The 13,054-nt window shown below is 55.4% G+C and overlaps 1 protein-coding gene across 2 annotated transcripts; it reads right to left on the reverse strand.

Moving 5' to 3' along the window:
- Positions 1–3,462: 3,462 nt before the first annotated feature.
- HEYL (hes related family bHLH transcription factor with YRPW motif like) lies at positions 3,463–12,183 on the reverse strand. Of its 2 annotated transcripts, XR_005954620.1 has the most exons (6): positions 11,834–12,183; positions 8,394–8,460; positions 7,937–8,020; positions 7,405–7,486; positions 3,902–6,021; positions 3,463–3,789 (listed from the first exon to the last, which is right to left on the reverse strand). XR_005954620.1 is itself a non-coding variant. In XM_041460842.1 (5 exons), the coding sequence occupies exons 1-5, from the start codon at positions 11,911–11,913 to the stop codon at positions 5,354–5,356; spliced, it is 981 nt and encodes a 326-aa protein (XP_041316776.1). In that variant the 5' UTR covers positions 11,914–12,183; the 3' UTR covers positions 3,463–5,353. The 2 variants fall into 2 exon arrangements, 1 of the variants encoding a protein (XP_041316776.1); XM_041460842.1 differs by having other exon boundaries at positions 3,463–6,021.
- Between the last annotated feature and the right edge of the window lie 871 nt (positions 12,184–13,054).

Below are 13,054 nucleotides of genomic sequence, written 5' to 3' on the forward strand. Positions count from 1 at the left end.
CCAACAACGATTAAAGTGAATGTTTGTTGGAAATTGTGTCGCTTGCCTAATTAGATTTAGGATAATAAAGGAAAGGAGATGCTGGAAGGGGGTCTGGAGCATCGCCCTCATGAGGGGAGGCTGTGGGAGCTGGGCCTGGAGGAGGGAAGGCTGAGAGGGGATCCCATAAATCTATAAAATATCCCCAAGGGGTGTCAGAGGAATGTGCCAGACTGTTCAGTGTTGCCACCATGGAGCAACAGCCATAAGCTAAAACACAAGTTTCACCTCAACAGATTTAGGGACGAACAATCCCCTGTGGGCAGCTGGCCGGGAGATGGAACCACAGCAACAAACCCCAGAAGAGTTTGTGGGGTTGTTTCCCCTCCCAGCCCATCCTACATGTGCAGAATGTCTCACAGGGCAGCTCAATAAAACACAAAAAATCCAGAGAAGCCTCCTGGGGAGAGCAGGGCCGTGGGGCTGGCACGGGGCGAGGAGCAGAGGAATGCACCGGGAGAGCGAACAATTCCTCTGGGATTTTTCTTCTCACTGCTCCGAGCTCTGGTTTGGGAGGTGTCGCTGGCAGCGGGATGAGGAGCGGTCGGAGCTGGAGCTGTTCCCACATCCTCCTCCTCTTCAGAGCATCATTTTTCCCCAAATAAGCGCGAGTTCCTGCGGCAGCCCCGGCGCTGTGCCAGCTCCCGTCACGGGCTGCCCTGGAGCGGGACCAAGGGTCCCGATGGCTCCCCATGGAAGCGAGCTGTCAGTCCTTCTTCCCAGGGTGAGGCTTAAATAAGCTCCCAGCAGAAAGCTGCTGGAATGGGAGAGGGATTCACCCCCCTCTGCTGCTTCACGCTCACGAGATCAGCTCCGGGGAGATCCGTAATTATCTATTTCCAGCATCTTCAGCGGAGCGTGAGGACACGGCAGTGCAGGATTCAGTGATTCATCAGTGACCTTCAGGCTCCATGGCTGTTCTGTTAAGGGGGACTAAGATAGTCTGTTAGCTGGGCATTGTGGCTTTTCAATTGTTAAATTGCTTTTAATTTGTTTTAAAAGCAGGATACAACATTATCATAAAAATGCGATATGATATCTTCCCCTTCAGTGGAATAATCTTCCACTACAGCGGAATAATCAAGAGTAGCAGGAAAAAGGTAAAAACAGCAAAGCAAATTGTAGCGATTTGCAATATTTTCTGTCTTGAAAAACACGAATGACACGAATCCTCCTCCTCCTGGTCTCGTCTTTCTCCCAACAGCTGACGGTGCTGCGAGGCCGCACTGGTGGGATCACATCTGCCACTGCTTTGTGCTTGGTCCTTGGAGCTGGCACCTCCTCCGCTGGGAAACCAGGGACATGACACAGGCATGTCGCCGTGGAAGCGTTCAGCTCCCGCTTTGACAGCTAAAGTCAAAACACAGCCCAGCTCAAAGAGCGTGTTTCCACATAAAACGCCCTTTGGCTGCAGCAGCCGCTGTGGCTCTGATTTGGAACATATTTAGTGACATTTGTGCTCCCTCCCAGGGGACTCGGTGCAGACAGCCGCAGTCCTGCGTCCTGCTCGATCCTTTTCACTCGCCACGCAGAATAACGGGTTGGGGGTACAAAACTGCCCCAGGGGCCCCCCTGATCTTGGTGCCCTCAACACACGAGTGCAGCTGCTCCTGGTGACCAGCGATACCTGAGATCCTCCCAGCTGGCCCTCTCAGGACCTTCAGCAGCGCCTGGAGCAGAGGGAACATCTGTTAATGGCTTTATCTGGCCCATCCATGCCCACCGATGGTGCTGGTGGGTGATCCATCCATCATCCAGAGGCTTCCCAAGCTGCCGTGCCTCCTTGTGTCTGAGCTGTGCCTCCGTCGTTGATGGTCACCCTGAAAGATCACCCAGTTCCCAGCACAGATGGCAGGCTTTCCACCAAATGCTGCCCCAGGTTTAGGGTTTCTCCTCCTCGGCTTTAGGATTTCACCAGCAGATGGCAGGGCGGCATTGCTCCACGAGCAGAAAGGAGGGGAGAGCATTTCACCCAGGGCAGACAGCAGCAGAGCTGAGATAAGCAATGTTTTCCATGCGGGGGAATTTGGGAGAGCAGGGCTGGTTCCTGGAGCACCTGCTGCACAGCAGATCTCCCACAGCCTGGGAGTGTCCCTGTCCCCTCCAAGCTCGTTCATCAGGACCCTGTTTTGTTCCAGCCACGTCGGGTGGGAGCCTTGTTTAACACCGCTGTGCCACCGAGCTGCCCACGCCTTCCCACAGGCTTCTCCATCAGGATTTTTTTGCCTGAAGAACAAGGATGAAGGGAGTGCACCAAGAGTTCGGGGATTTCCCCTGCAGGGTAGATCAAAAGCTGCCAGGATGTATTAGGGTTTAGGCTAAAGAAAACCCTGGGAAAAAAAAAAATAAAATGAAGCTGCAGTCCCGAGCTACTGCTCTGTAATCACCGTGTTGCTGTGGGGAGAAAACCCCACGGGCCTGAACCGATGCCCTTCCACCCACCCTGGCTCCCATTTGATCCGCAGAGATCAGGAAGTGGGTTTGTTTTTTTTCTTTTTTTTTTTTTTTTCTTTTTCCCACTGTCTCTGTTTTGTTTTAGCGCTGTAGCCCGCGGGGCCGGTTTGTGTGCCTGCCTCCCACGGAGGGGAATTTGGTTCCTCTCTCTCTGGCCGAGGCCACACCAGAGCACTGAGCTCCCACCGCCACCTCCAGCCGGGTCAGGGCAGCCCAGGCACCAGCGGGGCGAGCCGTCATCAATAGCCCCATTATTGCTCTTGAAGTTTCTCCCCGCTTCCAGACGGATGCTGCATTACTCCATCACAGCTGCAGTTGCTCCCTTCCAGCAATTCCCCACACAGCACTTAAGGAAGGGATTTATGGGCGGTTTTGAAAGGCATTTTGCAGCGAGAAGGAGTTATGGGAAAGGAAGTTGAATTCCCACCATTCCCCAGTCAAATTCTCCCAAGCATCTTTCACGAAGAGGGATCATTTACTGGTCCTTTCCTCAAAACAGAGACAGGCTCTCAGCTGTGGCTCTTTGTTTAGTCCAAAGCGTTTCCCGACAGCGAGATGCCACAGGGGTTATTCTGGCCCTGGCTGCAAAGGGTCAGGAGACCAGGGCGAGCCCTCAGTCTGGCTGTGAGGCTCTGCCAGACCCCATCTGTTCCCTGACACTTTTGTAGACATTAAATGAAATTATTTCTTCTATTGCCAATCTCAGGGCAAGCCTTGGTGAATACCCTCTGATTTTGACTCGTTTTCCAAAGTAAAAAGTCTTGGGGCCAGAATGACCAAGAGCTGTAAAACAATCAGAGGAGATGTCACCTTAAATTTTTCATCTTACCTTTTTTTTTTGAAGCTTTTCAGGGATCAAAACCTGCCACAAATTCACTCACCCATGACCTTCCCAGGTCCCTTCTGTGATCCAGGCAGGCTGGATGAGCAGATCGGATTCACTTCAACACTACATTGCACAACCAGGACAGGGGTTTGAAAGACTTTATTTGACACCTTTGCTGATGTCACAGCTTGTGAATCTAAGAGCACTGTACAGTGTAAAGTGAGGCCGTGAGCTCTAGTGCACAAACCAGCTGCAGGAACAGCCAGGGTCCACGAGGATTTCCCTCCTGTGACTTTATTAAAAGGGAATATGTTGTTCCTGGCTGATTCCGGCACTTGAGGACAAGGGTGAGAAGCAGCAGAGGCATTTCTGTGTGTTAAGTGCCATGACTTCCATCAAAACAACTGGGAGGGACTCACTTCCCAAACAATGGCAGATACACACATTGACATGCACATGGCAGATACCATCTGCAGGAAGGAAAACAACAGCTCATCCACACAGCCCAACCGGCTGCACCTCTGACCTGAGGCATGGGAAGAGTTTCTCCCATTCAAAAGAGATCTTCTCCCTCTTTATTACCTTTCTTTGCACTAACTTCTTCTCTCTTTTCATGTCGGAGTGCTGTAGAGATGGGCGAGGGGTGGGCATGCAGCTGGGTCCAGAATATTCTGCACGTGTATCCCAGCAAGTCAAGGCACAAATGCAGGGAGCTGTTCAGGTGAGGGGGAGCGCTGGGACACCCTGCCCTGCCACCACAGGACATGGCACAGGGGCAGGGTGGCTTGAAAGCTTCAAGCTTCTGTTCTTTCTGCCCAAAGAAGAGAGGAGGGGAGGCCAGCTGCAGGAGCAGAGGTGTGATCCGCTGTGACAGTCATATAGGAGCACACAGGGCGAGGCAGGGAGAGCTCTCAGGACTCAGGACAAGTGCAGTGACACCTCAGTGGGTTTTGGTCCCGGCCCAGGGAAGGGGATGAGAGGTGTGAGACCCAAACATAGTGCTGGAGAAAGAAAACAGAGACATTGTGGGAGGGGAGGGTGAGGGATGCTGAGCTCAGGGAGAACAAGGGAGGCACTTCAAATTCAGGCTGCTCCAATCCATTTTCCCCCTTTGCAGTCAGGGCTGTTCAGCAGGGGGTGGAGGAGAGACAGCTCCAGCAGGGAGCCTGACAGAGGAAAAGGCATTTTCTTCTCACTTTGGCAGTCAGAGCCTTCCCCTCGGTGACAGGCGTCCCTTTGAAATCCTTTGTCTCACCTCTTCACACCTCGGCGGGGCAGGGGCTGTGCCCGGGTGGCCTGGCCGGCTGCTCCAGCGGGGTTTGTGCCAGGAACCCAGCACAGGCCCTGCAGCCACGGCGGGATCTCAGCTGGGCTGTGGGAAAGAGCCCTGCTAAGCCGCTGCCTCACTCCACCTTAAGGGCACATAAGTGGGAAAAGCTGGTAATGCGGAGAGGAAAGCGCAGGGATTAGCAGGCAGCCAGTTCTCTTCGGGAGCTGGGGGGGCTGGAGCCTGCCTTGAGGGTGCCAGCAGTGCTGGGCATGGGGTGTGAGCTGTGTCCATCCCCCCACACCAAAATTAGGTGCTGCAGCTGGGGGATGCGTCGCAGGGAATCGGCACGAGCAAGTCTGGCTGGCAGCTCCGAGTCCCCGGGGAAATAAAGACAGGATTTCAAGGCTGGCTGTTTTCCAAAGGAGAGCAAGGCTGGGTTCTGCAGAGGGGTTTGCTGGAGGAGGAACAGGGTTGGGATCTGCGTGTGCCCCCTCCCTCGTATCCAGAAGGGTCTGGAGAGTGGCCTCGTGCAGACAAGTGCATGGAATTGGATGTGATTTACGTTTGCAGGCATCACGAGGGAGAGGACGTGTGATGGTGAGGCGAGGAGGGCGGTGCAAGGAGGGAGGCAAGAGCAGAGAGAATTTTCTCTATGGATCCTTGGCTTCTGCAAAGCAGGAGAGATGCCTTTTCAACCGAGTTTGTTCTCAGCCTTGTGGGCGACGAGCGCTGGAGAACTCCTGTCTCCGGAGGGGGAGGGAGGGTCAGAAAGCCCCGATTTCCGTCGCCCAGGAGCGGCAGATCCTGGATGTCCCAACCCTGATCCCTGGTCCCTGCGTGGCAGCACCCAAGACGGGAGGTGCCGCGTAAGCTGGCGGCACAGGGATGCCGGCAGAGGCTGGGGAGAAGAGGAATGTGGCGATTTGGCTGCTCTTGGATGAGCCCTCTCTCAGTGCTCCCGCTGGCGATGGCATCCTGGGCACGGCTGGCACGGCTGCGGCCGAGCCGGCGCCGCGGGCTCTCCGGCTGGAGGAGCCCATCCTGCTGGCCAGGAAGCTCCGGCGGGACGGCAGCATCTCACCGGGGACACGGCGGAGAGGGGCAGGCCTCACTGCAGGGCTGGGGTAAGCCAGGGAAGATGCAGTCAAAACAACCGGAGCGGGAGCAGCCTCCCTCCTGGGGATCTGCACAGGACCGGCGGCGCCGTGCAGGAAGGACCAGGGCCAGGTCTGGATGGGCAGCAGGGATGTGGCCACGGGTGAAGGCTCCATTTCTGCCACGTAATTATTCAGGTGGGACAGGAGTCGCAGCCGGATGGGGTCGGCAGCGTTCTGGCCCTCGAGGATGCCCAGGTACCTGACAACTTCGGTGAGACACTCGCGGAATCCGATGCTTCTGTAATCCACAGCCAGAGCCCGGGCATCCAGGAAGCCTGGAAGGAGAGGACATGGGTGACAATAAGGCCGTGCAGAGCTCAGGAATGCGCTTGGATTTCACTACCCTCTCTAATGCACTGTGTATTTCACTTGAGGCACTTTGCTGCCGTGTGATATTCCTGAAGCAGGCAGCCAAGTGGGTGTCCCAAGGGACTGGACGTTGGTGTGCATGAGAGAGGCATCTGCGGTTATCTCAGCGGGATAAACCCGCCAGGGTCAGGGAGCCTCTCACTGCTGTGAGACCAGAAGGAGGTTTCATTAGCTGTGCTCAGGAAAGAAGGGTTTTTTTTTCCTGTTGGATTCTACCAGTGATGCTGGAGATGTGGCTGTGGGCTAGATGGGCACTGGGGTTGAGCTGCTTTTGCCAGTGGGATATTCCACTCGGGACAATGTCTCCTCAACACACAGCTGAGCACCACTTCCCTCTGCCTGGCTCCCAAAATTTACGCTCCCTTTAAAGCAGTGTCACAGGGCAGTGGCAGAACCAAAGCATCTGGGCTGAGGAAGCTCAAAGCCACAGAAATCAGCAACCAACCGCTGATTTTCAGGCTTCTGCTCCCAACTTGCAGCTTCATGAGACCATATGCAATAAAGCAGAGAATGTCACAGCACAGTGAAGTGCTGGACCACTGTGCTTGATGGGGTCTCTCGTGACAATGCAGCCCTTTGTTGCAGTGCAGTCAAACTGAATATCTAAACAAATGTTCCAGACCAAGTTACAGCCCTGAACCAAAGCCTGGATGCCAACAATGTCCCCAGCAAGCCAAAACTGGGTGGTAAGCAAGCCAGAGGCTTCTTTACTGAAGCTGTGATCTCCATCCTGTTAACTGGAACAGGACAGAGGGTCTGTACTGAGGTCTCAGTACAAATAAGACCTTTGTTGGGTTTTTCACAGGGCTCCCTCTCTCTTCTTATAACAACCAAGAGACACACACACACAAAAAAAAAAAAAAAAAGAACAGAAAGGGGAAAAAAGCCTTGTTTATTTGCAGAGTCCTCATGCAGAATTCAGCCTCCGCAGGAAATGTATCCCAGGGAGGAGGTAAAGAGTTTAATATGGTTTTTCTGGAAGCAGGCTCCATTTCTGAGCAGGAATAAATGAGTCTCTGGCAAAACAGCTTTTAGCAGGGGGTGTGACACCAACAGTGCTGTCCCTGTGGGGCTGGGGGTTCAGCATCCCACATACCCCAATCTCCCAAATGGATGCATGGGATGCTGACCCATCTGTAGGAAAACACCCACCTGCCCTCCCTGAAAAGGTATTTCCCTTGGGAAGCAGGCAGAGCTGGCTGGAAGCAGCTCCCCAAATTCCAGGGGGGAGTTTTCCTTCCAGGTTTGCACCTTCACCTCACCCATGTGCTCATAAGAACAATTCTTACCTGTTCCTCCTGTGGCATGAAGCATTTTTAAGTGATCCACTGTCATTTGTAGAATTTCTGCCTTCTCCAGCTTGGAAGACCCCTGTGTTGGGAGCAGAAAGGAAAAGCCATTTGTCATTTTATGGTCCAGGGCTTTGTGCCTCTCAGGAGCCGGGGTCTGATCAATGGTTTCCTCCCTGAAACCTCCCTGAAGCCCAGGAGTGCTCAGAATGGCTCAGGGCAACCACCAGGGCTCTGTTTTTTACATCAAGTGAACAGAAAAAAGAGCTCCTTCCCGATGCAGCTTTAAAAAAATCCCTATTTCTGTGCTTCCTCATATCTGCAAAACACTTCCTAGATTGATTTGATCCTCCCCAGGGCTCCTGAATATTTGCTAATACCATTTCACCACCCCATTTCCACCACCTACTTACTCCCCGGAGCGAGGAGGATAAGAAAGGCAAAGCCTTGCTCCAGACTGCCTCATTCTGGGGGCTGTACCCCAAACCCTGCAGCCTCACAGGGGGCACCAGGGGCTCACCCAAACACTCACCTGCTTCTCGAAGGCCGTGGGCACCAGGCGCCGCAGCTCCGAGAGGCTGCTGTTGATGCGGTCACGGCGCCGCTTCTCGATGATCTGTGGGAGATTCCCAAGCAGACAGAAGAAACCACAGTCACTTACAGCCACAGCTCACAGATTTAAAACCCTCCAGGTGCTTTGGGAGGGCCGTGTGTGTCAATGTTTTGGGGTGCAGAAGTTGAGGGAAGAAAGGTGGACTGGTGTGATAAGGCCAGGTGAAATTGCTCTCCCCTTTTCTGACAAATGTGTGGAGAAAAAAAAAGCTTTTTGGGAGAGTTCTGCAGGAGGTGGAGCAGGAGCAGTGTAAAGGTGATTTTAACAGTAAGGATGGGCCAACAGCCCCTCAGTGCACACAGGGGGACACCCCTGCCACACAGGGCCAGCCTGACCAGGGGACAGAGCTGCCCTGGTCGTCATAAAGGACACTCACCCCTCTCCTCTTCTTCCTGGCTTGTATCTGAGATGTCGTGGTGGGAGACACAGACCTGGAAACATGGCTGGAAAGGAAGGAGAAGGGATCATTTCTGGCTGGAGAGCAACCTCTGTTGCACATATGTTCTACACACGTTTGCCATCTGCATTTTCCTCCCCCCACCCCAAAAAATGTCTTCTGTGGTTCACATCTCATTTTTACCCACAACACAGAGCTCAGGAATTGGGGATGGGGAGCAAAGCAAAGACTTGAATCCCACTCTCTCCCCTCCAAGAATCTCCCACCAGCTTGGGACAGATTTCTGCACCAAACTGTCCATCCTCTCCCAGGCACAATTCTTCTATCCCAGCCTGTGATGGCATCTCCACGGGGCTGGAAAAGCAGCCATCTGAGCTCTGGAGTCATGGCCTTTTTTCCTCCGCGTGTGAACCTCCCGTCTCTCGTGTCTGAGCCTGCCCTGTCTGCAGGGCTTTGCATCTCAGAGCCGTGATAGCAGGAGGGATCTGAGCTCTGGGATCCCAGCTCCCACCCAGGGAGGGCTGGCTGCTCCTCAGGGTGAGGCCAGTGGTGGCACTGATGTGGTTTCTGAGGGCTTCCCAGAGAGTCGCTTCCCAAACCACAATTTTCGGGGTGGGCTGGGATGTTCTGAACTCACGGACACCCCTGAACCATTCAGAGAGGAGCTGGGCAGGGAGGACGCCTGGCAGGAGGTGACAGAGCAGGGACCCTCGTGCTGGCTCACAGCTCTGCTCAGGGGACGAGGGACATTGTGGGGACAATCTAAGGATCAGGGCCCCACAAACCACCCCGTGCCTGCCCAAAGGTCAGCACTAGACACGCAGAGGGAGGCAAAGTTCAACCCTTAGGTCCCCATGGAGGTGAAGTCTCCATAACCACGGACAACCGGGCGTGGGAAACTCCCTGCAGCAAGACCCCGTGGCTGAGGAGGGGGACGAGGCTGGCTGGGCCACCTCCCACCTCCCCCAAGCAGGGTTTGTCCCTCTGGAAAGGGCAGCTGGCTCAGGGCTGTTTCTGTTCCTTACGAAACTCGGAGCAGGGATGTGAACACGCCTGCAATCCCGGCCAGCCCGGCGCGCCGCAGGGAGCAGAGCTGGTGTCAGACACCCAAATCTGGAAAAGGGGCACTCGGGTTCACCCCAATCCAAATGTTTTTCAGTTTGACGAAGCATTTTAATAAGAGTCTATTAAGGATTTTCCTGCACAGACAGTGCTGTCTGCAGCGAGCCGACCCAGCGCAGCCTATTAAAAATAGGCCCAAGCGAGGTGCTTTCAGAAGTGGTTTTACACAATAACACGTTCTTCTACTGCCTGCTCTGCTCATCTCCATACAGGTCCCCTATTTGAATGTCTGCTGGGTGGGCTCTCTCTGGGCAGAGGTGCTGGCTGGCTCCACAAGTACTAACACGTGTTGCCAGCTACACAGACACGCAGAGAATGAGCAGTTTTGGTGTGAAAACAGGCTCTGTGTGGACACCAGGGTGTTTTAGGAGCAGGAGGTAGGTGCTGAATTCACCTGAAAATGCAAAGTAGGCACCCAAAGAGGAATAGTGATTTTTGAAACTCTCTTTGTAGAGCTGTCTGGATGCGTTGCTCTTAGTGAGCTTCAAGTCCAGATGTGGATATCAACACCCATCTCACTGCAAAATGTATTTTAAAAATACATCTGGTGGATTTGAACCACATAAAAGATGGCGTGAGTATATCCTCCAGTGATTAAAATTTCTGCATTGCTCTTTGCTTGCTTTTACCATCCACAGCATAACTTTGGCTGTGAACTGAGCAGATCCTGCACTTCTGCAGTGACCCCGGAGCCTAAACTTGCTCCACGCACTGATCCAAGCCTCACACCCGGCGTGACTCATCCCCTCACTGCAGGGAAACTGGTTTGCCCAAACCACTCAACCGATGGGTAATGGGCTGGGAACCCCAGCCAGGCAGCCTCTCTCTGCTCTAATCACTCCTCCTCCTCACTCCCCACCTGGAAATGTTTGATTTTTCTGGGTGCACCAGCATCCCATGCGGGATGGCGTTACTTGGGGTGTGACCTCAGCAGGGCAGGAACAGCTCTTTTGGCCGTAGATTTGCGTGGCATGAGGAACAACATCCACCTATACAAATATCACCAGATCACAGCCAGCCTGGTTCCACCACTGGCTCCAGAAGGCAAACACATTAGCAGCACCAGAGAGAGATTAAAAGTTCGTTCTTACTGGTCATCAAAATAAAATATTGAGACAAAAATTCCAGTATTTTATTCCTCGGGGTCCTATGGACTCTGTGCTGCACCGATGTGAAGAGGTGGGATCCATTTCAGCTGCAGCAGGAAAGCAGCTGAAATATTGATGCACTTGGAAATGCATAAGGGCTCAGGGAATTTCTGCAGGACATTTTGTGTAAGACGTGCCCGACTCTGCTGCGACTGTATCAGAAGCAGATTCATGAATTTAGTCCCATGGGAAGCTGAGCTTGGCACCAGCCAGGCAGTTTCTCCACTCAGGATACCAAAGAGCAAGAGGGAATGAATTAATCCAAGGCCTCACTGGACACCGAGGGAGGGGAAACACTTGGCTACTGAAACAAGAGTTCAAAAGCAGCTGATTTTTGGATGGGAACAAATAACAGAGCCTTTCCTTCATCCCCTGTGCCGTCTGCACCCTCGGAGCCTGGGAGGGCTGACCCAGCCTGGCAACCCGGGCTGCCAGCAGCGCTGGGGATGCCCGGTGCCAGGCGAGCCCGAGGGCACTGCCTGGGGAACCACGCACGGTCCTGTCCTCACCATTCCCTCACAAATAGCAAAGCCCAGAGCCGAAAGTGCAGCTCAGCAGCGATGGGACAGAGCCTGCCGAGCTGCCGAGGGGCACCGGGGCAGCCCTTCCCTGCTCGGGCTCCCCCCCTAACGCATCACAGCCCCAGCTGCTGCCTCACGAACGCATCAGCACGGCAGAAGCGTTTTCCTCATGCAAAACCTCTCGATTCTTCCACATTCCCTGGGAGCCCTCGGGATGCCGGGAGTGCAGGGGTGTGGGTGCCTCTGCTCTGGGGGGGCTGCCCCATCTCGGGGCGCAGAGAACAGAACGGGCTCCCACTGCCCTTCTCCCACCTGGCAGGAGAAGACCACCGCGCTGGCTTTGATGGGATTCTCCTGAAGCTCCTAACGCAGCTTTAACACTTGTACGGCCACTTCGGTTTCCTTGCGGGGTCAGCCCCACGGCCAGCACCAACCCCGGGGTCATCCTGCCGGTCCCCGCAGGACCAGCCCGACCCGGAGGGGTTAAGCGAGGTGCGAGGGACTCCCGGTGCGGCGGTGGCAGCGCCGGTGCCCTCCCGTGCCGTTCCCCGGCAGACACCGAGCGCTGCCGCCCCGGGGAGCGGCGCCGGGACCCCAAAAATCCGCGTGTCACGGAGCCTGCCCTCACCTGTACTCCTCCTCCCGGCCCACGTCGATGGTGCCGTCAGACTCCGTGTCGGACGAGCTCTCCTCGCAGAGCCTCTTCATCCTGGCGTGGGGAGAGGCCGGTGGGCTCGCCGAGGTTGCCCCACGCGTGGCCCCGGTGGCCGCCGCCGTCCCTGCCCGCCGTGCTCGGGGCAGCGCTCTGTCCCTGCCCGGGCTCCGCCGCTCCGGCCCCGCACGGCTCCTCCCCTGCCCGCTGTGCCTTTCCCACCCCCGGCTCTCCTTCCCTGGCTCCCTCCCGGCACGTCCCCACCTCCCGGGTAATGGGTTAATGAGCCACCATCTCCCGGGAGTGACGGATTACGCGGCCGCGCCGGCGCTCCCCGGTTCCCAGGGCCCCCCCTCCTCGCCCCCCCGCCTCCTCCCGCTTGCTGGTCGAAATCCCAAGTCTTCCTGTAAAAGGAACAGTCTGTGTGAACCGTCTCATGTCCCCCCCCCTCCTGCCCACGGCCCCCCTTCCACCCGCTGCACATTGGCCTCAGCCCCAGTTTAAAGGGACCAGTGACCTCACTGGCAACAGAAAACCGTGGGAAAGAGATGGGACTGATAAAGCCTTGAGTTGTTTCAGGGAAAAAATCAACATCCAGCCCCACACGCACACACATGTCTGCCCGGCTCCGCGCGGCGCAGGCACTCCTGGGTTCGGATGGAAAGCGGCTCGCTGGGAGCGCGGTGCTCCGCGGGGACGCCGCTCAAAGAGCCCTCGGCTGGCATCAATCCGCGGCCACTGCCGCGGGCCGGGGTGGCAGCGGTGGCACCGCGTTCGGGACAGCTCTGGCACCGCAGCGCGGGGGTCCCGCCGGGAGCTCGGCCCCCTGCCACGCTCCCACAGCCTTGGAGCCCTTCAAGTGCCAGCTCACGGCGCTGCCAGGGCGTTTGACACCTACCCTGTGAGACAAAAACGGCCGAAGCCCAACTTTAGGCTTTGCAACGCTGAATCGCTGTTTTCTGGTCTCTTTTCACAAAGCTGGAAACTTTAACCCGCAGCCCAGCATCGAGCGAGCATCTCCCTTTCCCCGCTCCTGCAGGAATCTGTTTTTCAGAACCCTGCGCTGCTAAAATCCCCCAAGGCAGTAAAAACGTGTGCGTGTGGGAGAGAGACAGAGAGAAGGGAGGAGGGAGAGCGCTGAAGTGGAGGTTCCCAGTACGAAAATAATGCCTTTTATTTTGAAGAAAATAATCAGCG

Source organism: Pyrgilauda ruficollis, unplaced genomic scaffold (genome assembly GCF_017590135.1).
Source record: "Pyrgilauda ruficollis isolate IOZ18807 unplaced genomic scaffold, ASM1759013v1 scaffold149, whole genome shotgun sequence".
NCBI lineage: Eukaryota > Metazoa > Chordata > Aves > Passeriformes > Passeridae > Pyrgilauda > Pyrgilauda ruficollis.